This window comes from Panicum virgatum, chromosome 1K (assembly GCF_016808335.1).
Source record: "Panicum virgatum strain AP13 chromosome 1K, P.virgatum_v5, whole genome shotgun sequence".
Classification (NCBI taxonomy): Eukaryota; Viridiplantae; Streptophyta; class Magnoliopsida; order Poales; family Poaceae; genus Panicum; species Panicum virgatum.
In genome coordinates this window covers 45,455,800-45,481,239 of record NC_053136.1, presented here as the reverse complement: position 1 = coordinate 45,481,239, position 25,440 = coordinate 45,455,800, and the positions used below count along the sequence as shown (strand labels likewise).

The following is a 25,440-nucleotide window of genomic DNA, read 5'->3' as shown; positions in this document are numbered from 1 at the left end:
AAAAAAAACATGTTACATATACAGCTTTTGGGCTGACAACAAAGTTAATTTCTCTCCCAACTTCAGTACAAACAAAAACAGTAGAAACACAATAAACAAAAAAAATTACATATAAAACTTTTGGGCTGACAACAAAGTTAACATTAATTTTTTTATCCTGGCACATCCAGTTAACAAAATAAGTAGCCTATGATTTGAGACAACACACAGAAAAGAAAGTGGCGGGAGTATACAATTTCTTGGCAATGGAGGAACCCTGCCCAAAAATAACAACAAAAAAAGTTGCATGTAATTTTTTGAGCTGACAACAAAAATACAGATAAAAACAACAAATAAAAATGTTACATGTAATTTTTGAACTGACAACAATGTTGCAGATAAAATTTCTCTTTACCAGTCATGACAACAAAAGCGCATGATGCATGTCATTAACTAAACTGGAAAAAAAATTCCATGCATCCAATCTCAAAATGGTCAATAGATCTATAAGCACAAAAGAACATATGTCAGTTCAATGAACAAACACAAATCCGATGAGATAAAAGCATTGCAGGTCTAAACAAAGCAAAACAAAAGCAAGATTAGGTCACCTATCAACGAAGCATCCACCATAAGTCATGAAAAAAATATTGCATTGCAACAAACTACAACTTACACATAGTAACATCAGCGGGACTATAACTTTTTGTAATAGTAGTTACACTGGCACATTAAAAAGGTCAATTTGATATTATAAATGCAGAGATGGTGGTGCTATCCTAACAATGGTAAAAATAATAACTCCACTCCTTAAGAAAAATAGATCTATGGATCAATAATGAGATAATAACTACTTATATCTAGTTAAAAAAATTAGTGTGTAAAAAAATCCTAGTGGAAGAAATGTACACTAGTTTTGTTCCAAAAATTACACTATATTTATTGAAGCGTCCCCTCATAAGAGAAGACTTAAATGTGTTACAAACATCAGTCCCAGGAGGCTGTTGACACATTTATTACATCAGATGGTCCATTACCGTACAACTCTACGCGGTAGTGAGCAGAGAAGCGCCACTATCGCGAGGATTACAATCCACACACGCAACGATATTAAATATAAAAAGAAAGTCATCAGAGTCTTACACCATGCGGTATCTCCTGTGGGTGACCCAAATCCACAGACAAGGCTGGGTGCAGGACGGTACCCTACTCAACGTCTTCTGGGATGAAGTCTGGGTCTTCCTCTGTAAAAATTAAGAATGGGGTGAGTACAAACGTACTCAGCAAGTCCAACCACACCCACGGAGGGGGTATAAACAGAATATAATGCACAGGGTAAATCAAGGATAGGGCTAGGGTTTGATTTGCGGAAAGTAATATTTTATACAGGGGTTCATTTGAAAGCAAATATTTCCAAAACCAGTTTTTCTTGTACCGAGTAACACGAGGGGTTGATCCACACAGGATCCAAGTTTTAAGCTGCTACCGGACTCCTCATCCGCCGTAGCACACGGCACAACTGCCGGACACATTTCCAAAACAACTCACGCCCGCCCATCCCACAATAAACACTAGTTATGTGACCACACCGTAACTCGCCCAGTACCGTGGGCACGGCTATTCGAATAGATTCTTAACTCTGCAGAGGTGTGCAACTTTACCCACAAGCGGGGTACCGCAACTCGATCACCTTAGTGTCGGTGCAGATCCCAACAAAACCATTACCCACCTTAGTTAGACCTGACTAGCCATTACGGGATGCACCAAGGGGTTATTGACCTATCACACAGAGGTTTTAACCGGGGCATAAGTCACACAGAGCTAATCCCTTCTCCTTGATCACCCGTTGCTCTCAGCTCTCCTGATGGCTATCAGACTAACTAGTGGGATATATGCTAAGCCGTTGCCCATACAACGGTCGAGTGGTTTGCACGATAGTGGAGTTAGGTGAGATGACACACCAACTCGGTCCTTAGTTGTGACAAGATGGATATCTCACTTCCTTGCCCTACCACATAGGCACGAGCACACCAATCGGCAAATCACACAGAAATGCCATCCATCCCGTCTAGACACATCTTTTGAAAAGTCCTCTTTTATCCCTTCCCACACACACACATTTTCTTTGTAAAACAAGTTGTATTGTGTATAAGATCCTAAGCGTTCTAGCAGCGATTAACGTCCAAACAAAACACATTCAGACATTAATCTAGGTGGTCAAGGAATGGTTATAACAAATCAAGGGGTGGCTATCCAACTGTGTTTTCAGCAAGCAAAACATATGCAAATTTGTAAAACATGCCAATAGGGTGTGTTTATAAAAACTAGGACAAAAGCATGCATCAAAGGATGGGATTGAACTTGCCGTCTTCGAAGCCTTCGGGGAAGTCCTGATCCAGGTGTTGTCCTTCGGGCTCGGGATCGCAGAACTGATCCTCGTTCGCTTGCTCACAGTACTGCTCGTCAACGAGCTCTCATTCGTTCACACCGTAGTCTACGACGCATACAAACAAACACACAATCAAGAAAAAAGAAATAAAAGTTTTATCGTCGAGCTCGAATCGGAAATAATTAAGATATGGAGTTCAGAGTAATAATCTCGAGCAGTTTCCTATTGGCATGGACAAAACTGTGCCATGAGAGGCGTGGTAAAGTTTTAGGTAGGTCCGAGGTCGTTTGGCGCATGAAATGATAGGTTACAGGAAGGTTTAGGGGTTAAATAAGGGTCCAGGGACTTGTTTGTAATTATATTTGAGAAGGCAAGGGCTTGGTTTGTATTTTAGAAACTATTTGGGTTATTCTAAAAAGGGTCAAGGGCTCAATTAGAATTATGTTTATATGGGAAAAGGGTTTATTTGGGAATAGAAACTTAGGCAGGGTTTCTTTTGAAAAAGGGCAAAAGGGTGGAGGGACTCTTTAATAATTAAAAGAGAGGGGAGGGGGGTCCGGGCAAAAGTGGCCTTCTCTCCTTCCTACCGACCGGGAAATAGGGGAGGGGAGGCGCAGGGCGCCGGCGACCTTGGGCCGGCGGCCCTGGGAGCTTGTGGCGGCCGGGAAGGAGGGGGAAAGGAGGAGGGTGGCGTGTGGATCCCATCCCCCACCTTGATTTGAATCGGAGCACGGTGAGGTGGCGGCGCCACGGAGGCCAGCGGGTGGCGGGCGGCGGCGCTGTGGCGGCGGCGCTGTGGAGTGTGGTGGCGGCTGGGAAGTGAGGGGAAATGGAGAGAGGGTCGAGGGGGTTCGGGTGCCCTACCTACCTCGGGCTGAAGTGGAGCGGGGCGGTCTGGTCACGCAGGCCGGCGTCGACGGGCGAAGAGGGTTGCGGCGGCGGCGCTGTGTGGCTTGGGAGAGAGCTGGAGGCGGCGGTGGAGCTTGTGGGTGGGGGGTGGGGAGCTGCGCGGGGAGCCCTTTTATAGGCGATTTAGGTCGGTGGAGGAGGGGGCGAGGCGGTGGTGGCGGCCGGCGAGCGGTGCGGGCGCCATTAATGGCGTTCGGTGTCGTGACGCGGCGGCGGCGCGATTCGCGGCGGGCCAGGGCGAGGTGACGGCTCGTGCAGGCGCGCAGGCACGTGGAGGGCCCCGGTTGCTGTGTGTGTCGCCGCGCGGGCTCGAGCGGCGAGGCGGCGGCGTTGTGCGCGCGTGCGCGTGGGCGGCCGGCGACGAGGGCGGACACAGGAAGGCAGTGGTGGCACTGGACGACGGGCGGCGCAGCGAGTCTCGGGGGTGCGTGGAACGCGCGGTGCGCGTGGCGGGCGCGCGGGGCAGGCGGCCGTGGCGCAGCGCGGTGCCGCGGCTCGGAGCACTGGGCGCGGCGAACGCGTATGCGCATGCGCACGGCCCAGGGGTGGCTCGGCGCGGCGTGGCGCGTGGGTAGGGTGCGTGGGCTGGGCAAGCGCGCGGGGAAGAGCGGCAGAGGAGAGCCGGGCCGGGCGGCGCTCGCACGGGGGCGGGGAGCGGTGCTCTGCAGCGCGCGGGAAGGAGGGAGGGAAGAGATGAGGAAGGGGGAGAGAAAATAGAAAAGAAAATGGAAAATAGAAAAGAGAAAAGAAAAAGGAAAAGAGAGAGAGAGATAAAAAGAGAGGGAGGGAGAGATTCGCGCCGGCGCCGATCGCGGTGTCGACCGCGGCTTCACGCGCACGCGCGTTGGCCCGGTCGGGCGTGGCGCGGCGGTCGGTGGTTCGTGACGCGCGGCACAGGAAAAAGAGAGGACTGTGACAGTGATTGGACATCGGGAGATCGGGAGATCAGGCGGGAAACGATTATTGGACAGGAAAGGATTGAGCTCAACGATGAAAGATTTCGAAAATTATAATTAGCGCGTGTTTTATTTTGGTGCATTTTTCGGGATGTCACATTTATGCAGATTTGACTTGGAAAAATTAGTTGTCTATGAGTATAACTAAGTTAAACTTATAAGTAACAGAACAATTAGAAAAATAGAAAAGTAGGAAGGGGTGAAATATCAGTGGTTCTAAAAACAAAGAGAACTATTAATGAATGAAAAATAAAATATACAATAGCTTACTTTCTGTAAACAAAGGTTTTACAATATAAGGCAAAAAAGCTATACAAAGTTCTGAAAAATTATTCAATAAAAGAGAAAATATATTATTTGCATGGAAGTATTTTGTAAACAGTTGCCATATGCAAGCAACTACTTACCTGAATATACTGCAGCACTTGGATAAGTTCATTTACCATATAAACAAGGAGGGCAGTAAGGGTGAGGAAGTAGCTTGTTTGAATATAAAGTAGCTCATAGATAAATTTGTCCGCCATAAAAGAAATGAAAATATCAGATCTTATAACACAATTTCCAAAGAAAATTTAAGACAGATATACATTAAGATTTTTACCCAGAAACTAGTTATTTCAATATAAAGGTGCTCATGGTTTAAGTAAGAATTAATGTGTCTTCATACCATATCTGCATGATATAACACCTAAAAAATATTCAAATTGCTTAGTTTTATTTACATAGAAAAATTCTACGATCAAAGTTCTGATGATCTTACATTAACATCCACAAGGAATCCACCCTTCATTTTGTCCACCTGAGGGGTGGCACGCACACTTCATCAAAAACCCTGATTAGCAGGACCATCACCCTTAAAGTGAAGTCCTCGGTCACCATCGACAATGTGAATCAAAATAATAATAAACATATAGCACTTTATGTAAAAAATAGAAAGCAAAGAGTTTACCTAATATTTGAAAAATAATGTGCAGACTCCATGTTTTGGGGGCACATGCATCTGCTAAAAAAAATAGATAGCAAGTTTAATGATACAAAAACTAAAAAGTGGTTAAGACTAGGTACACACCTCATAAATAGAACACAAAAGTAACACGGTCAAAAATATAATGAACACCAAAGATGTAACACTAAGCGACCAAAAATCAGACACAAGTAAAAAAATCAGGCACAGATCGGAAGCACTTGCTCTCCCTTGCCTATTGGACTTCCATACACAGAAACCGCATGTGCAACGGCAGATTGAAAATCAAAGGACACAACCCAAAGCATTTTGAACTGCCTCACTCTTCCTCCCCTACGAAGCAGCTATAATATGCAATCAACAATTTCTCAAATTTGTAAATACCGTGCAGATTCTGAAATCACCTCACCTCGACAAGAACACTATATATCACTAGCAATAGAAACAAGTCATCGAGAAACAAGTCCCCAAAGATCAACCCCTACTGGAATATGGTTCCCAAATTGATTCTGACTACAACAGGAGGTCGGCATAAAGACAAGCTAGTAACTAACATGGAAAGGGGCATCTAAAAGCTCCAGGCAGCAGGCAAATGCATTAATCACCATCATGGCATCATTTTGGGAACGTCACTAACGATATGGTAGTCCCGAAGATCCTTACATCAAAGTTAACAAGGGTAGTAATGCCATATGCCCATATGTGATTCAAGCCAAGTACTAGTAATTAGTAATTACTAAACATGAATATCGAGTAGCTTAGCTAACTAACCTTCCTTGTTGATTTTGAAACACAAATATCGAGTAGTTCATGAAAGTCTAGCAACTTCTCCTTGTTTAATTTGCCAAGCTTATCCTTTATCTTGGTCCTGCAGGAAAGGTAACATAACCAAAACCACATGAAATTCTGAAACAAAAAAATTTTTAGAGAAAAGCACAACAGCCAAGTTGCCTAGTGTGGCAGTATCTAGCCGTCAAATGTAGATTTGTTTCATAAATATCACAGGCCAAAAGTTGATCCCAAACAGGCCAAACTGATCAAAATTCAACTAAAGCATTAAAAATTTATAAGCTGAGTTGGACACACATCTAGATAAAAAAGGCTACACATCTATAAAAAAAATAATATCCATAGTTTTGAAATTACCAATAAAATATCTAGTGATAGAAAAGCTAGGAAGACCATTTCAAATATATGGAAAAAACAAAACATTTCTATAACAATCTAGATAGAAAAAATAATTTCTTATGCTGAATCATACAATTATAGTAGTGTAATAAGCTCTCTGAAAATAATAACCAAATATGTAATTACATATGATAAATATTCAGAGTTAAAAATATGCAAAATTTAGTATGTGGTTTGGGTAAACACATTGATAAGAAGTAACCAGCGAATAGTAAATGGAAAAGCTCATGTCATTAAACTACACAACTTTAGTTGACAAAATAACTCACACACACATAAATCTAATAAATGCAGAAATATATAGGAATATTATTGCACTTTAAAATTTTCTTGCTGTAGAATTTAGTAGAACTATCATGCAAGCTTTCCATGGCACAAACTGACTAGCTGTTAGACATGGGAATTGCAAAAAGGAGGAATCTTCTAATCAGAAAGAGAAAGAACCATCAATATACAATATTTCTAGAAATTTTTCTGACAGCCAAAATTTCTTAATGCACCCAATCGAATCAAAAAGAGGAAGTAGTGTTCTACTCGATTACTTGCACGCATGTGACCCAAGCAGAGTAAAAAAAATCCTAGCTGCACATTGCAAAATTCTCATATACATAGCTCTGTGGGGGTTTGCACGAGGTACATTAAATCAGCAAGTGTTGAACAATACTCTAAACATCACAACCACAGCTGAGCTCAATAGGGTGCTACAAGATAGATGAACTCAACAGCATAACTACAACAGCTATCTGAGCATCTAGGGAACACTATCCAAGGCATAAATTACGAACTTGCATAAAAAATGAAAAATATCACAACCACACACAGAAACACACTCATAGAGAAAGCAATTAGGCAATCGAACACGACTCTACCACTCACGAGATTTATTGACGAATCCTTTCATTCCACAGCCCTCCCTGAATTGATCACAAAACATACAGAGAAATGGATGTAGTAAATCACAAACACTATTGCCACCTTACCATTGCTGTCCTGCACGCCTAATCTAGAAAAAATAGGACCTACCCTAACCCTAGAAGTCCTATCACCTACCTCCGTGCAACCGCACAGATCTGGGAGGCCGATTGGAGGATGGATTAGAAGAGAATGAGCCGTCGAGTCGATTACCTGAATGTGGGATGGGAGCGGGGCGGGTCGGTCCAGGCAGAAGAATCAACGGAGTGGGGAGGTCGCAACATAATGGCGTGGGAGCCGTGAGCGGGGCGGGGAGCCCACGCGCCCGCGTCGCGCGGAGCATGTGGCCGCGCGCCTGGCGGCCGACTCGCCGGGCGGGGGAGCGACGCACACGCGCCGGCATCGCGCCGAGCAGGAAGCCGCGCGTCCGGCGGCCACTCGCCCGCCAGGGAAACATGGACAAATCCATTTCTCCTCGCCGCACACGGTCACGGTAACAATTAACGGGAGGACAAAATGTCTGTTGTGTGGACCCGGTTGATCTACTAACACATGGGGCGCCCTCGTGCGTTAATCGTCAATCCAACGAGCCACAAAGTCGATTGATGGATAAACAAATTTCAAACGTTGGACAAGGAGCAAATCTGTATTTTTTAACATTTTTTTACAGAATAATACGCTAAAAAATAATTGTATCCGAACCCAAGTTCAGGAAACCACATCCGAACCCCAATCCTCCTCCCGGATTCTCCATCGCCATGGCTCTCTCCTCCATCTTCCTCCCCCTCCCCCTGCCCAAGCTCCTATCCTCCTCCTCCAGATCCCACCGCTTGCTCCCCGTCCGGGCGTCCTCCGACGCGCCCGCCGCCTCCGCTTCTTTCGATCTGCGCCGCTACTGGACCTCCCTGATCGCCGACGTGGAGTCCGAGCTCGACGCCGCGATGCCCATGCGCCCCCCGGAGAGCATCCACGCCGCCATGCGCTACGCGGTCCTCCCGGGCGCCGGCAAGGAGGGGGCCGCCAAGCGGGCGCCCCCCGTGCTCTGCGTCGCCGCCTGCGAGCTCCTCGGCGCGCCGCGCTCGGCCGCGCTCCCGGCCGCGGCGGCCCTCGAGATGCTCCACGCGGCGTCGCTCGTGCACGACGACCTGCCGTGCTTCGACGCCGCGCCCACGCGACGCGGGCGCCCCTCCACGCACGCCGCCTTCGGCACCGACATGGCCGTCCTCGCGGGTGACGCGCTCTTCCCGCTCGCCTACACCCACATCATCGCGCACACCCCGTCGCCGGACCCGGTGCCCCACGCCGTCCTCCTCCGCGTCATGGCGGAGCTCGCGCGCGCCGTCGGATCCACCGGCATGGCGGCGGGCCAGTTCCTCGATCTGGCCGGCGCCACCGCCCTCGGCGAGGCCGAGGTCATGCAGGTCCTGACGAAGAAGTTCGGCGAGATGGCCGAGTGCTCCGCGGCCTGCGGCGCCATGCTCGGTGGGGCCGGGCCCGACGAGGAGGCCGCGCTGCGGCGCTACGGCCGCACCATCGGCGTCCTGTACGAGCTCGTCGACGACATCCGGAGCGCGTCAGGGAACGGCAAGATGAGGAGCAACGCCAGCGTCCTGCGCGCGCTGGGCATGGACCGCGCGCTCGGCATCGTGGAGGAGCTCAAGGCCCAGGCCAAGACGGAGGCCGACAGGTTCGCGGACAAGTACGGTGACCGGGTGCTGCCCCTGTACAGCTTCGTGGACTACGCGGCGGAGAGAGGGTTTGAGCTCCAGGATGCTGCGGCAGCGCCATGAAGAGTGCGCGATCTCAGTTGGTACTGAACATTGGAGCAAGAGACATGTAGTATATGGTTCTTTAGAATCGGTGATAGCTCTATTTGCCGAAATTATAATCCCTCTTCTATAGATGTTTAGAGGCTCGAATTCGTAACTTGGCGAGAGATTCATCCGGTAGAGTTCTCACCCCTGATATAGATGTTCAGAACTTCGAACTTTCTGTTGATGTCTCCGTTGAAGTTTTTGTAGACAGCGACAGTAGTACGTTGGTAAAATAAGATGTTACTGATTACTGGATGCAAGACCTATAGATTAATTTCTCATCGGCTCAATACTTACTCCCCAGTTCGCGTTGTTCCGTCTGACATTGTGGAACTCTAGACTTCTAGAGAGTAGTGTTTTTTTTGGGTCTTGCTTTTTCTTTTGTTCCCATGGTTAGCTGGTATCCCCAGTCAGTTGTACCCAAACTTATCGCTTTCAATATAAGCAGAGTTTTCTCCTTAAAAAGAGATTAATTTCTCATCCAATTATTCAGGCTAGTCCTCAGTAGTACGTTCAGTTCTTTCTGGATTTGGTTGTTCTGTTGTAGTTTTACATGAAATTCACCACGATGTAGAAAGATTGATTAGGTCTGAGATGGACTTGGAAACATATTCCCTTCGGGTAAGATGTAAGGTTAATTTTCTGAGGCTGGATTCTGTAGGAGATTGTTCAAAACTTCACTGCATCCTCATCTCTCCACCACCGTCTTCATTGCCAATGCCGCTATCGCATCCAGCATCCTCATACCCGTTCTAGCAACTGGCCGGCGCTAACATCTTCACGACGGCGACAGCAGCTGGGAATAGCTGCGCTGGAATAAGTAGTCACAAGTTCGCGTCCACAATAGTAGTACCATCCATACTTGCCATCATTTTTTTTTGCGGGTATACTTGCCATCATTATCACTCTCTCAGCCACCATTTTGCATCCGATGTACAAAATCGAAAGGTATGACCACGCAACAGAGTACAGTAATTATAGGGTGCACAGGCACAAGTGACGGCTGCAGGAGGCACCACTATCAGCTCTCTACCAAGCTAATCTGCTGTTCTCTAGCCCTAGTCGCTACCATGCACCTGCAGTTTAGACCACTCGAGCTCCCACCAAGTCTTTGCAGCTGAAAACCACCAGATCCATGGAGGAACGTAGTATGTCGCTCATCTGCAACCTCACGGACGAAAGGTCCGGCCTTGACATTGCCTCACGAATAACTCCATGTTGTGGGCATCCTTGTGGATTGGATCGGGGGCGCAGTCCGCACGTTAACATCGAGTGGCAGCATCCGGTACTCTATCTCGAGATCCTTCAAGACTCTGATCATCTCCTGGAGCACGAGCTCGCGCCTCACCCACCTCATGCCCATGTCCTGGAAGTTGAGCGTGTGCCGAAGCCAAATTGATACCTTCAGCTTGTTGGTGTCATCAACGTCCCGGAGGACGACCATAGCACCTGGGTACCAGTGCTCCTCCTTGTTGTCAATGTAACTGCAATTTACATATGAAGAAGTTAGCTAACTCAACTGCTCAATGCAGTAAAATGTGTGGCAAATGAAATGCATGATGCAATAGCTGCTAATTAGCTATGAACTTCTAACACCGCTTCCGAATTATTTGCCGCCTTCACACTACATTTTTTTTCAAGTTATTTTTTGTTGTTGAAGTCTTGTTTCAAATAAGGAGGGGTTTCTTGTCAAGTCTGATTTTTTAGCAAAACAACTGATAAAGACTGATGCATACCGTAGTATGCGTTCCTTCATGAGAGCCAGTTTCTCTACGGGTGTTGCAACGTGAATGGAGAAGTCAATTCCTTCTCCCATGTCAGGACTTCTGTAAAAATTCATAATTGGTTTGGTTGCAAGTACACTGTTTGGATAATAGATCTTCAGGTTATCATATCGGAGAAACACTGTAGTCATGATATTCATTTCCTCAACAACCATCTGAAATCAAGGTAGTGAAAACTTCAGCGAATCAGTGCAATGATATATTCAATAGGTGAAGAGCAAGAAGCTTTCATCTACCTGAACATCTTCAATCTCACAACGATCACCAACATCAAAAGGATGCATCATGAACAAGAAGACAATTGCCTCAAAAACTGTCTTCAGTGTATTCCCAAACACGAAAACTGTCAGGAGAATCTGTGAACTGAGGAAGACAAAGAAATGTGTTGTCGCTATACCCAGAATAAAAAGCCAGAGCGCAAACACAACGATCCCCACAACGACATTAGCCATCTGGTTCAGCTTGTTTACTGCAGTTTTTGTATCATTAAGTGTAAGGGCAAGAGCTTTGCGCTCTCTAAAGGCATTCACCTACATAAGAATCCATAGAACAATGTTAAGTTAGTCATCTTCAGAGCTAATGATAACTCCATATTGCTACTTTTAGTGACAAGATTATTACCACCCAATTCTTGAGAGACCTCTTGCTGACCCTGTTGTGCTCCTGTGCTCCTTCGAAAAGATTCATCGCTTTGATGGCCTCTTCCCGCCTCATGAATCTCATCAAGTCTGACAAGTATATGTACCTGCATGGTTCACACAATGAAGACCAATATTTTGAATATGTGTTACACAATGAACTTCAACACTTGGGATATAAAGAAAGAAAGAGTATTTTTATCAATAGTTCTTCTGAAATTCTGCAGTTCCTTCTAAATGTTACCACGCAACACGAATGGTATTACCACTAAGAAATATTACACCATCACTTCATATCATAACCTGATTTTTCTATTTCAGATAACCGATAGTTGTTTTATACAACGATGACAGAAAATTGCCCAAATGAAACCAGCAAGTTAAGAGATATGAACATCTTATCTTACTAAGATAATAAAGAAAGACTTACTTGGAGCCTGGAGTTGCTACATTGTTAAATATCTTCTTGGCAGCTATCTTTGCCTCGTATTCACTGCGTATCTGTGTCGCTGATTCATCCCCCTCACCCGTTGCCTGCTGTATCTGCTCATCCATAGTTGTCAGTGTCCCAAACCGAACAATCCTCATCAACCTCTTCATGTTCCACGCTGAGACATTTTTCTGGTTGAGCTTATGAAGCATATCAATTGAGATCCCCTCCCCTTTCTCCTTTGACAACTGCTTGCTACCTTCTCCCTTAGGCATGACCCCTGATAACTGAATGTTCCTTTGCCCAGACACACTCTTGGTTGGCACTGCATCTCGAAGCTCCTTCGGTATTGTTGCGCCTGCACCCTGGAGCTCATGAACCTCCTGAAGCACATGGTTCTCATCCACTAGTGGTGGCCCAGAGAGTGTCTCGATGACATACTGGTTGAACAGTGCTTCCTGAATCCGATCAAAATATGTGGAGACAAGGAAGGACAAAGCCAGCACCTTGAGCAGCAACGTCTTGACGAGGCGGATGAGTGTGGCAACCAGGAAGCAGAATAGTATCTTCGTCACGTAGGGCAGCACCGGAGAGTTCGTTTCCTGCTGCACGTTCTTGTCAAACATGAAGTGCCAAGAGGCGAGCACCAGGCCGAGCCAGAGCGCGTTCTGCACGGCGCTGCGCATGCCATACACAAAGTAGAGCACACGCTTCCGCAGCAAGAAGTTGCGCTCGACGCCGAACACAGCAATCCTGATGACCCATCCGGAGACGAGACGGCCGCAGATGAGCACGAACACGAGGAGCTCCCACTTCCAGAGGTGCAAACCCAGCACCTTCTTCTCGGACAAGATCCTTATGGTGACGCTGCACACCAATGCTGCGATAACGAGGAACAACCCGAGCCACTGCAAGACAGTGAGAGCATCCAGCTTCCCACGCTTGAAGTCATCGGGGATGTCCTCGTCCGCGAATGGGTCCTCCTCCTCCTCGTCCATGGGTCCTGACTTGCCGCCCATGGGCCCGGATTTTTTAGACATAAGCCCCGAGAAGAGCTGGCCGGACTTTGTAGGTGTCCGCGGGATTGAAGGTTTCCGCTCCTCGTCGATGACAGGAGCCGCGGCGGGCGCCGGCTGCGACTGCGGCGGCGGGTCCATGAGCCGGGAGCGCGTCTTGGCTCGCAGCAACGGGCCCGCCCCCGCGGCAGTTGAAGACGACGTGCAGCGAACCACGTCACCGTCGTCGCCGTCGCCGCCGCCGCGCTTCCGGCCGTCGTCGGTGTCGGAATCGGAGGAACACGGCGACGTGGAGCGCCGCTTCTGGGGCTCCCGGAAGGAGACGCGCGCGTCCCGCTCCAGCGAGCTGGAGAAGGACGGCTGCTCGCGCAGCTGCGCCGCCCTCCCGAGCTCCTCCATGTCCAGGTCGGGGTCGAGCGACAACTCGCCGCCGGACGCCGCCTGCTTCCGGAGGAAGTTGCCGATGAGCCGCGTGGGCGGGTCCACGCCGGCTCCCTCCGGCGCGGCGGTGGTCGCGCGGGCGGGACGGGAAGTTCCGGAACAACGTGGAGCGCCCGCGTGCCGCCAACGCCCGGCAGCCTTTTTATGCCTGCGCCTGCGCGCATCGGGCCGGGCGCGTCCCGTGTGGGCAGGCAGGCAGTCAGCGTGTGTCGTGGGAGCGCGCGCACTCGCATCGCTCGCGCACCTGCTGCGCCGCGCCGGCCACAAGCCGGGTGGCCGCGCTGCGTACGTGGCTGGGGTCCGGTACGAGGGCGCGATTAGAGAATCGGGGTTAGTGGGGGATCAAAAGATTTGGGCGCGTGATTTCCGTCGCGAGAGTGCCGGCGTGCGCGGGACTGGCGGCGCTCATACGGGGGGAGGGACTGCGACAATGCGTGCGTGTCCCAGTTTGCGAGCGACAATCACAAAGCGTCGTAACGAGGAAGGTTTGCGTCCTTGTACCGGGAAAAAAATTTGATGCGTGTGGGGGACCGGGCATTCGGGGGGGGGGGGGGGGGGGCGATCGTTCTCACGGCCGGTCCCTGAGCTAATTTTAATTTCTGGGGCTATTTGGTTTGAGATAAAAAAAAGTCCCAATGAGATGCAGAAAAGACCAAATTACCCCTGCATGAATGAGTCCAGCTCCACCCCTCCTCCTAGACCTCACCAAACACAAGCCGTCCACCGGGTGAGGCATTTCATCGAACACAATGGCGGCCCCATCGCACCCATGCTTCACAACAGTGGCGGCGATCAGGGCGGCGCCACCCGCGCGTCTCCGCATGAGGGTGGCGGCCAAGCCCGCGTCCATCTGGCGCGACAGGAGGAGATGGGGAGGCCGGACGCGGAGGCCGCGCGCACCGCGGTGGAGAAGCATGGGGAGGCCGGACGCGGAGGCCGCGCGCACCGCGGTGGAGAAGCACCGAGGCCAAGGGCGCCGGCGCGTGCGGCGCGCAGGCCGCGGCGGAGAAGGCCCGAGAGGCCACGGGGACTGCAGCCATGGCGGACGCACGGCTTGCGGCGCCGAGATCTGCGGGCGCGGGCGCGGGCGAGGTGGGATGCGCGGTCGAGGTGGGATGCGCGGGCAGCGGGTGGGCGGTTGCGGGTGGATCTGCGGGCGGGGGTGGAGCGGGGTCGCCGGCGGTGGGATCGCGTGGCCGGCGTTGCCGGCGGCCCTTGCGCGGGTGCACGACTCGCCTCGGTTCGGAGGCCATGGCGCGCCTCCCTCCACGGCCCGAGCTCGAGGCCCGCCATGGCCGCCGCCGCCATGGCCTCCGAGCTCGAGAAGGAGGCCGGCCGAGCTGTAACATTCCAGTTTTCATCACTATTGAAAGGAATGCAAGGCAACACTCTAAAACATTCTCCACTAAGCAAGAATGAGATATTTTCCATGGAGTACTCTAGAATTAGTAATAAGTAAAATTTTGAAAATGTTAGAATATTTTGGAATTCTCTAGAAGGGGGACACTTGTCCTAATACCATGGTTCCCCTTGGCCTATAAATAGAGCTCTCCTCCTTGCCATGGCATCCATCCATGAGCAAGGTAGATGAGTTGTGGTAGGACTAGAAGGGTGAGTGCTAGACTAGCCACTAAAAGGTGTGTGTTCCTTTGTAACTTTGTTGCTCCAATAAGATAAGCGTCTTTATAAGTGTTAGTCTCTCGGTTAAACTTAAGTACTTAGTGTATAAGTTGTGATTCATCGAAGGTTGGCTCTGCCACCCGAAAGCCAGCTTCATCTGTTGGTAGGCTCTGCCTCCCGGAAGCAAAAGGCGGCCCTGCTGTCAAAAGGACCCGGTACACTAAGTAACTAGAAGCTGACCGACTCTGAAGTGAGTTGGTGTGTCATAGGGGTAGATCCTCAACTTAGTGGATATTAGGGCCACCTCAATTTCCAACAATCACTAAGATAAAATTTATGTTGCAATTAAACTAGTAACGTAAAATAATACTAACGATTATATGAGGTATTACATAATTACTAGGCAAACTATTTTATACTCTTGCCTTGTGTTAGTACATTCGTTCCCTCCAAGTAACCAGCATATGCATGTTTGCACCTGCGACAAATATCATCTCGTCTCTTTCCATAGAAGCCTCTCGAGTCACCGTACCACGCCACAACTCATAGTCAATCGATGGCGGCACCTACTCGCTATTACTCACGCCGCGACGGCAACGTACCACGCCATAATTGACAGACAATCATGGCAGCGCCTACCTCTTTCGCCATAACTTCATCATCCCCTGGAAGCCACAGTGTACCCACACCATTGACCTTGAAATAACCCGTCATGGCAGCACTCACTCCATTTCCTGGAAGCCGGCAAGAGTGCTCACAATATTAAATAACCTGTCATGCTAATATGACAGCACCCACCTCGCCATAAATCGGGGTCGTCACGCACAGTGCCGCCCGAGATTATTTTCCGCCACGCGAACCGCCTCACCTCGTCTATAAAAGAAGCCTGATGCCCCCTCCCTGCCGTCCTCACCCGCGCTCGCTCTCGCTCGCGCACGCGCGACACGCCGGCCCCACGACGGGACCGCGCACTGCCGCCGGCACCATGCCGTGCCGCCCACCCCTGCGTCCCCACCTCGTCCACGCCGCTGCAGCGTCCTCGCCGGCTTTGCCGCCTCGACGCTCGCGCCTTCAGTGCTGCCACTGTTCGCGTTGATGACGAGCTGCCGCAGCCCACGCCGTCGCCCGTCCCTACGTGACGCCGCCGCCGCTTCCCTCGCCTATAAAAGGAGCGAGGCCGTGACGAGCCCCGTCACCAGCCCAAGCACACCGAGCCGCTTCGCTCCGCTAGCTGAACCACTCCTCACGAGCCCAGCTCACTCACGAGACGAAGCTCCAACAGTTGACCCTTTTCCTCGAGCTGTTCCGCGCCAAGGTGAGATGGCAGACAGCTCCCCGACCATTAACTCCACAACACTAATAAAGGCCCAAAACACCCACCAGGCCGTGAGGACTTAATCTAAATCATTCTATTATCGGAATTAAATACCAACCAACACTGTAAACTCAATATCTCCTTCATATCAACTCCTTTTCACGTAACTCTTTTTCCTAAACTCTCCTCAAATCATATACTATCTATTCCTCCTATTTTCATATCCATTTGAGCTTATGTTATTGATTGCTTGCGTTTGTTTGCCGGTTGTGCTGTTTTCGCCTGTAGATCACGGAGTGACCGAGGAGGAGCCTGCCAAGGAGTACGAAGGCCAGTACCGTGATCCAGAGCCAGAAGACCCGTACCGCGAGCAGGAAGCCGCCGCCGCTGACGCGTACGTAAGCGAAGGCAAGTTTCATCGACCCCTACGTGAGCGGTTGCATCCATGTGAGGACATTTAGCTGTAGCCTGGGTCTAGGATCGATTACAAATACCAGTACTTGAGTGATTGAGTGTGCTCATGCATGCATCTGATTAGTCATGCATATCCAGAGCTGAGAATATGATACGAAGGGATTTGGCTGTGACCATGGCAGCTGGGTGTGCTGGAGCCGGCGCTACCTTGGTGGTAGACTGGCAAGCGAGTGCTACCATGGTGGTAGGCTCGAGTTGACATGTTGAGGGATGGTTGCTGCCCTGGTGAACCATAAGGACCGAGTTATTTTGACATCTCACCTAGCTTACTTTAGTACGACCACAGGTTCCGGTATGGACCGGACTTAGCCTAATCCCACTGGTTAGCCTGACGGTCGCAGGGATGGTTTACGGGTATAGACCATTGGGGTCAGGGCCCGAGGGTTTGTGCGGCCGGGCTGGGGCGAGACCACGGCTGGGTGTCGGCTATGTCGGTTGTCCGTTCGGGCAGTCGAGCGTGTGGGCACAGTGTACGACCTCTGCAGAGTGTATAATCCATTCGAATGGTCCGTGTCCACGATATGGACAGGGCTACGGTGTGGTCCTGACAACTAGTGAGCTACCTACTGTGGGTTGTGTCGGGAAGGGTTGCATACTATTAGCTGCATTGCTAATGCATTGTGCTTAATGTGTGTCGTGCATGACATTCCCCTCCCGTAGGGTGAGGTGGAACTTGCTAAGTACTTTTGTACTCAACCCTTGTTGATTTTTTTCTCTAGAGGATCCTGCCTTTGTGCCAGAAGACTACGAGTAGATCATGTCCGCACCCAAGCTGATCGAGTGGAGCCGTGATAGATGAAGAGCTAGTCCTCCATGCCGTCATGCTTGTCGTTATCCTATGGTTGTTCTGTGTAGCTCTGTGTTGTCGCTTTATCCCTCGTGTACATGTTGAATAAAGCTCTGTATGATTCTGGACTCCACTTGATGCAACATGTATTATGCCGGAGACTTTATTCGGTAATTAATACATGGCTTAGCCTTGATCTTTGGGTCGGGGCGCTTCACGAGCTCTGCCGCCGCAGATCCACTCGAGGCTGACCGGAACAGCACCGGAACGAGGGAGGGGGAGGAAGCCGGCCGAGCTCGGAGCGCCATGGAGGGGAAGGGAGCTCCGCGGGGCGCCATGGCCACGGGCCCGAGCTCGGAGCACCGCCGCCGCCACTGGACCTGCGTGGATTTGCGGGCGCGGCGGGCACGAGCGGGTGGAGCGTGGTCGCCGGCGGCGGCCCTTGCGCTGGTTTCGCGAACTGGGAGAGGGGAGCGGGAGGGGGTCACGAGGAGCGGGAGGGTCACGGGGCCTTGCGGCGGGGGGGGGGGGGGGGGGGTCGGGCTGCGCTGGGAATCGTGCGTGGACTAGGGGCAGGGTGGACTAAGTCCCAAAAAGCACCTCTCGAGGGACTTCTCAAGATTTAGTCCCCAACAGACTTTTAGCCCCAAAAATTCTCTCCCGTTTGGTTGTTTAGTCCCAAAAGTCCTAGTGACTTATGCAAAAATCCCTCAAACCAAACAGAGTCTTAATAATGCTGGTAGGCCATGTTGTAGCCTTGTAGTACAACTCTACTTGAAGGACGACGGTCTGGGTAAAAAAGGATAGTAAAGGCGCAGGTACACGCTAGAAACCCCACGCGCGGCATGTGATCCTCCGTTTTCGGTTCCGTGTCGACTCGACCCCCGGCTCTTGCTCAGTCCGCTGAGCCAGTGGCACATCCGTTTCCCGGCGAGGCGGCTACTGCCACGGTCTCGTGACATCCAACTGGTCATGAACTCATGATACGGGTTCATACTTCACACATCTGTTTCCCTCGCTCGCTCTTCTCGGCAGCAAACGAATAAAAACGGACCCGGCAGGTCGGACGAAATCCGGGCGCCGGAGAGTGACCGATTAGCGTGTCCGGACCTGATCGGACATGAGCGAGACGGCGAGACCCAGCTAAGCACAGGCAGGGTGGTGGTCATGGAAAACAATTTCGTTCGGAAACCGCCGAATTTCGGTAATTTTTTTTTCGTTTTCGGAATTGGCCGGCATTCGAATTCCGATAGGAATTCAAAGAATTTTGTTTCAAATTTAAAAAACTTAAAAAATATATTAATTTCGGAAAAAAGTATGATAAAAAACTAGAGGTTCATCTGAGCTTATTGATGTGGTGCATGATCAAAACATGAAGATTTGATCAGTGAAATAAATTTTTTCTATCAGACCTGCAATAGACCCGAAACCCATTAGTCACTGGACCCGTTAGTCTATTTAGATGGGTTATCCACTCGTAGGGGGCGCTGGGAACCGAAAGAATTCAACGGGCTTCAGCAATACCAGAATTAAGTGAGTTTGATCCTGCCACCAGTTTGATGGACTTGTCACTATATAGACAACATAGTGCCATTCATGAGTGGATGGAGAAAGGGAGGTCAAATGCACCCCCAACTATGGATGAAGATTCCGAGTTAGTGACACTCCATTACCTATCAAGGAGTGGACTAATATTGCAGCTGCTCATGGTGACACCGATCATGCAGCAGATTAGGTAGAAGAAAATATTGGTGACATTCATATTGGCAAGAGGAAGACTAGACTTGGTCCATCTAGTCGGCAAAAAAAAGCAAAAGAAATGATGATGAGGAGGAGGACCTTAGGAGTGAGGACACTACACCGGAGCCTAGTGGCAGCCACGATGGTGATGATAGTGATGGGGTCGGTGGGAATGATGATAGCGATGGTGGTGATGGTGGTGGAGGGAGTGCCTGTCCACTTAGGTTTACAGGTGAGAGCCAATTCACACATGTCCCGCAGGATACAGATTATGGTGCGCATGATCCGTCTCGAGCAAGAAGCTCTCGACACCACTCGGATCCATAGGATCTCTGCTAGTTCCACACATAGCAGGTTTGGCTATCCAAAGTATCCACAGCCCTCCCCTACAGCTGGCCACAGCCACTTGACTTACCACCTGTGCTACCCTCATCCTGACCGCCCCTACTACAACCCCTACAGTACTTCTCCAATTACAGGAAGCTTCTATAGCCAAATGCCAATCCGGTTACGATGGGCGGACGCCGGACGGCGCCGCGGGGCGCACGGCGTCGACGGCCAGGGCCTCGTTGGCGACGTTGCTGGTCATCACGCTTGTCGAGGCCTTCTCCGAATCATCGGAGCCCAGTTACACCGGCTGAACTACTAGGCGGGCCCATAATTACCAGAGCGTGCGCTGGGTTGGAGTTGGAGCTGGTTGCTGGAGTGGTGTGAGAAAAAAATACTGTTGGTGGCTAGTGGTTGAAAGTTAGTGCCGGACGGTACGAAAAAAATTGCTGTTGGGCCGAAGACTGTTGGACTGCCAATAGTTCGGTGAGGATAGCCAAAAAGCTGGCGTCTCGTTCAGATTCTGAATGGAATCACGAGCCCAGGCATGTCCATAGCTGCCGCCGTGCACAGTGCACTAGCCCTTTCCGTACATGCTCATTTGATGAGCGAGTACGACTAGGCAGTGATGCAGCGGCACACTGGGAAAGAGCCGGTACTGACGAGCGACCCCAGGCGGAGGCGGGCAGCGCCAGCGAAGATCGATGGATGTACGCAGGCGCGCGCGTGCTCCTCGGCCCCGCGCCCGGATGCGACCAAGGCCCTGTTTGTTTGTGTAGCACGAGTAATTTTATATGTATGGAGTACTAAATGAAGTTTATTTTCAAAACTTTTTAACGGATGGGGGTAACTTTTCACGACAAATCTAATGACAGTAATTAATCGATGATTGGCTACAGTGTTGCTACAGTAACCATCCTCTAATCATGTGGTTAAAAGCTTTATTAGGTTCGTCTCGCGAAATAGCGCAGGGTTGTGGAGTTAGTTTTGTAAATTGCCTTTATTTAGTAACTCTAATTATTGGTCAAAATTTTTGTGCTACTTGTGTTACAAAGAACCAAACAGAGCCCAATGGACGGACCGATTTCCCTTTGGCTTTCGCCCGCCGCGGCTGTGCGAACTACGAGGGCTGGCAGCTGCAGGCGCCCTCGCCATGCCTCACCCCTAGGGATGAAAACGGTCGGGATCGGTCGGAAAAATACCCTAATCATTTTCGTTTTCATATTTTTATTCGGAAACAGAAACGGGAACGGGAAAGCTCGGTCGGGAAAACGAAATCGGTTATGCGGGATATCGGAAACGGTACAATCCGATCGGAAGCATGTTGATAACGGTCGGGAACCGGTGCTCAAAAGCGGGAACGAGGAATCATGTAACCCCTCCGAATATTCAACTCGATACAACGGTCACAACTATTCCTAATATATGGACAAATAGAATATCATAATATATATAGAAAATGAAAAGAAAAGGAAAAAGTAAGCCAAACCATTCCATTCCTCCGGTTAGAATTTATGGGCACATGCAACAAGCACAGACCAACAATTATTTCAATGCAAATATAAATTCTGCATGTATTCTGTAACTAAATAATATCGGTGGTATGTTTAGCAGTATAATAGTCGTGCACTAGAAAGGCGTCGCGGCATTGCCGCGCTGGCCCGTAGAGTACCCTTTGATTAAGTTTTTGAATCATATAAGAGTGAGGCTTTGATGCCGTGGGCAATAATTGTTTATCTGGAGATGCATTTTGTAACCACTTGAAGATATTGGTTAGCTTATTTTCGTAGGCTATTTTTTGGGCAACAAATAGTCCATGAACACGTGAGTATAGTTCGTTAAAAAAGAAAAATAGAAGTGGAGTTGATCTATGTAGGAGAAGAAAGATTCATTGCACAGTACAAAATGAAACAGTAACATTAAAATGATGTTGATGGAAACACTATAGTTAGCGTAAGTAATTGGTGAATTATTGAGTCAGATTAATACTGGCTAAGCTAGTAATTTGGCAGATCCATGGCTTGCTCGTCTTGTTATTATTATTTTTTCTGAATCCGTTGTTTGCAGGGTATGATGAGGAGGTTGGTGTTCAGGACAATACATTAGGGTCGTGTAGGTTTTGAAAACCAGTCTATCATGTCTTTCTGCCATTTTGTCATGTAACAGCAAATTTTCTAGGCAGGATATCAGAGAGAACCCAGTGTCCCTGAGTCTCCAATGTGTGGCTTCAGTGCACTGTCAGTCAAAGTCTTCCAGCAATCTGGTAAGTTGGCTCTAGTTAGCTGGTTATCATTTTTTTTGAAACAGTCAATAAGCAATGGTGTTTTTGAAGTTTTAAGCTATATCTTGTCCATTGCAGATGTCCCTATCTGTGGTAGAGATATTCTGGGAGATCTCAGGCTTAAAGAGGTTGTTAAAGCCCACACATAAGTGTCTCTTTACATCTCACAGATGATGTGTTCATAGATCATTAGATGACAAATGTTTACACACATGTGCAGGGAAAACGCTCTAACATTGAAGTAACTAAATATCCATGATTGAAACTGTATGAGATCATATGGTAAAGCCATGAAGGGAATGGATTTCAAGCTTGATTTTAAGGGGGGACTAGTACAACTTTTGACAAAATTCAAAAGCAGCAAGCTAGATCAGACAAGTATCTAGACATGCCATTTAGTTTCCACAGGCCACATGCTTTGGCTTGCAGATATCACAAGTTTAGCTTGCACAACTACTATGTACAAAACATCAGTGCACAGATCACATGTTTGGCTTGCAAAACGATTTGTCTATGCTAGGAATAGTCAATACCATCCATGAGCACATTGATTTTCTTGGTGTGAAAATGATCTTGCATCCATGTATGGCCATGCGTGGCACTCAGTGTGCAGCAGCTAGCCATTCCTACTTGGGCACGGCAACTTGTCTCCTGTCTTGGAGCATCTGCAAAGTCAATCATGCATTAAATCTGCCTGGACATCTTTTAAAAGGTATGAGATCAAAACTGGTAAAAAAACAGGGCTGCTCCTGCTCAGTTCAAGGTAAAAACACTATGCTATTACTGCATATATATACATGCTCAATGTTGAATGGAAGATGCATGCACATGCCAAGGACAGATAGTTATAAATAAGGTTTCTAGATATAGTCATGCTGGGCAGATGATAGATACTTGTAGTTGTGGCTTACCAATCAGACTTTGTTATAGTCATTCCCTCTAATTTCCTGCAAATGATAGGTACTTGTAGGTTACCAATGTGGATTCCTGGGTCACTTAAATTCCATTTGTTGCCTCACTAAAAAACAAAGCAATAATCCAACACCTCCAAATGTCAACAGCCATGTGCAACAACATTAAGGTTGAAGCAGCTCACATTAGCTAATTTGATAGATTGGTAAGTGCAAATTCTGGGGAGACGATAGAAGGGGGAAAATAGCACATATAAAAAGGAACTACTGCACATAAAAAGATCTATAAACAGAATTATGAAATTGTTGGATCTGGTGATCCCCGGCGCGGACGCTTGCGGCGGTCCCCGACTCCGGAGGTCGAAGAGGAGGTCCGGATCCCCGCAGGCACCACGTGGTGAGGAGGTGGTGATCGAGGAGGTCTCGGATCCTGCTGGATCTGGCGGGCCTGTTGAGCAGTGGGTCTGTGGGGGTGGGTGGTGCCGTGGTGGCGCCTATGGCCGGTCCGGAGCAGGCCGCCGACGAGTCTGGGGCTGCGACGCCCGCGTTCAAGCCAGGATAGTGGCTGCGGCGCAGGAGGAGGATGAGGACGACGCCGGTGCGGCGCACGATCAGGCACGCGGTCCGCTCCGTACGCTGAGCTGCAGGACGGAGGAGTCGACGAGGGACGCGCTCCGCGTCGTCCGTGCCCAATCTGACGGCTGATATTTTTCCGTTGACGTGGCCCAATGAGATGCCCGGGAATAGCGGTCATTTCGTAAGTAAAAGATATACCCTGAACCATAACACGAGCTCCAACAATTTGGCCCATACCTACCGTAGCTAGCAGGCCGTGGCCGCAGGCCCACGTGCATGCAGGAGTGGGGCAGGCAGGCAGCAGCACGGCACGACGATTTAGTCCCACCTTGGCCACGGAGCATTGCAGCATGCTCTTGTGAACTAATAAATTAGACCGAGGCTAGCCAAATTGCTGAACGTTTGAGTAAACGGGAAAGAAACGGGAAGAATTCGGGAATTCCCGTGTAAAAAACGGGAACCGAAAATTCGGTCAGGAAAAAGCTTCCCCCGATTTCGTTTCCAAATTTACCGGATTTTCTCGGATTTTTTCTGAATTTCGAATTTTCTTATAAAAATGATATTCGATCGATATATATGGTATATGGTGCGGTCGTTACGGAATTTTGCCGTTCTACTTTCATCCCTACCCACCCCGAAGCTTGGGCAAAAAGGGGCGACGCGTCGTCAAAGAAAGTCGCCGCCTTTTTTTTCCCAAGCATGATGGCCCTGGATGCCAGGCGCGAGGAGCCCGCGTAGGTGGCGCCCCATGTGCGGTGGTGGAGCGTCAGGATCTACTACGAATCAGTTTGCAAAATTTTCTAATTTTTTTCCCTGACGCTAGAAGACTATTTCTGTAATTTTTTTGACGTATTATTTTATAAAAACAATATTAAAAATAAAAAAAAGCGATTACCAGGACGTCAAGCCGCGGAGGAAAGACCCAGTTCGCACTGTGGATGACGGTGGCGGCGGGAGGCGGCGGGTCGAGTCGTGCGTGCAAATCAGAGTAGGTCGGTTGTTTGTTTAGTCCCACATCGCCTGCATTAGCAGAAGCGCGTCCCGAGCAACCTATTAAACGAGGCCGCGGGCGAGCGCTTGAACTCCTCTTTGCGCTTTGGGGCAATGACGCAGCTAGAATCCTCCTCTACGGCCCACCAGGGCCACAGAATTTCTGGTAGGGCTCCCTCTAACCAGGGGAAAGCCCTGCAATCCTAATCCAAAAATCTTTTTTGTGTGCATAGGCATAGCAGTTTGTATGCGTTGGTTTCTGAATCACCTGTGGCGGTACTAAAGCTTGATGCTTACTCAATTTCCCACGGATGCTTGTTTTGTGGTCGTGCAGTATGGCACTGATTCAGGTCGACCTGATAACTTTTTTTTTTCAAGGGTCGGCAATCCGGATGTTCTTTTTGCGGTCTGACGATACCTTCTGGTAAATGGGCCAAACATGAAAAAATATTGATCAGCAAGCAGTGCACTTTTCAGTGAAAAGCAAGATAGAGAATTCCTTAGAGAACCAGTCAAACATACAAGTAGAGGATATATATCAGCATCGTTAAATCATCGGCAGCCAATACCAGTAGAACGCAGGACCCCGAAGGATGACCTATGAAACAGGAACATGTACTGTACAGTAAACTGGACTTATCAACTTAACTGCTTAGTGATTCGAATTCCCTGTGAATTGCTTGTATTATGGAAACAATATCTCCGCCTCTGCTTCAGCATCTGCGTTTGCCAAATACATTGCAATTTGTGAATAATTTTTCGTTCTGTAACCATTTTCAGATTTCTCGGATCTAATGGCCGGGAACAACAGATAATACTACAACTGCAATAATGGACCTGTTATACTAACTTACAAGCATATATAAGACGAACACGGAATGCTACCAGTAGCTTTGCTAATTTTAGCCCCTCATGCACTTTCCTGACGAAGGCATACAAAACCACCCATCTCTGCTCTTTTTTAGCTTCACCACAAAGGGCCCCGCGCTCGCGACCACC

At 49.1% G+C, this 25,440-nt stretch overlaps 2 protein-coding genes and 2 long non-coding RNA genes across 8 annotated transcripts; 1 reads left to right on the top strand and 3 right to left on the bottom strand.

Moving 5' to 3' along the window:
- Nucleotides 1-7,761, bottom strand: LOC120712104. Of its 5 annotated transcripts, XR_005690695.1 has the most exons (6): nt 7,511-7,760; nt 5,969-6,065; nt 5,183-5,233; nt 4,641-5,086; nt 395-483; nt 1-256 (listed from the first exon to the last, which is right to left on the bottom strand). It is a non-coding gene; the product is annotated as an uncharacterized LOC120712104 (long non-coding RNA). The 5 variants fall into 5 exon arrangements; XR_005690689.1 differs by having other exon boundaries at nt 4,641-5,236; nt 7,511-7,761; XR_005690688.1 differs by having other exon boundaries at nt 4,641-5,233.
- Nucleotides 7,762-7,985: 224 nt separating this feature from the next.
- Nucleotides 7,986-9,465, top strand: LOC120712095 (heterodimeric geranylgeranyl pyrophosphate synthase small subunit, chloroplastic-like). The gene has a single exon (XM_039997815.1). It carries the CDS (start codon nt 8,056-8,058, stop codon nt 9,085-9,087), a length of 1,032 nt encoding a protein of 343 aa, XP_039853749.1. The 5' UTR covers nt 7,986-8,055; the 3' UTR covers nt 9,088-9,465.
- Nucleotides 9,466-10,001: 536 nt separating this feature from the next.
- On the bottom strand, nt 10,002-19,945 carry LOC120655825 (mechanosensitive ion channel protein 6-like). Its single transcript, XM_039933792.1, has 7 exons — nt 19,869-19,945; nt 14,132-14,760; nt 11,964-13,713; nt 11,517-11,640; nt 11,132-11,425; nt 10,848-11,050; nt 10,002-10,595 (listed from the first exon to the last, which is right to left on the bottom strand). The coding sequence occupies exons 1-7, from the start codon at nt 19,943-19,945 to the stop codon at nt 10,313-10,315; spliced, it is 3,360 nt and encodes a 1,119-aa protein (XP_039789726.1). The 3' UTR covers nt 10,002-10,312.
- Nucleotides 19,946-22,258: 2,313 nt separating this feature from the next.
- On the bottom strand, nt 22,259-23,148 carry LOC120712092. Its single transcript, XR_005690685.1, has 2 exons — nt 22,876-23,148; nt 22,259-22,629 (listed from the first exon to the last, which is right to left on the bottom strand). It is a non-coding gene; the product is annotated as an uncharacterized LOC120712092 (long non-coding RNA).
- Between the last annotated feature and the right edge of the window lie 2,292 nt (nt 23,149-25,440).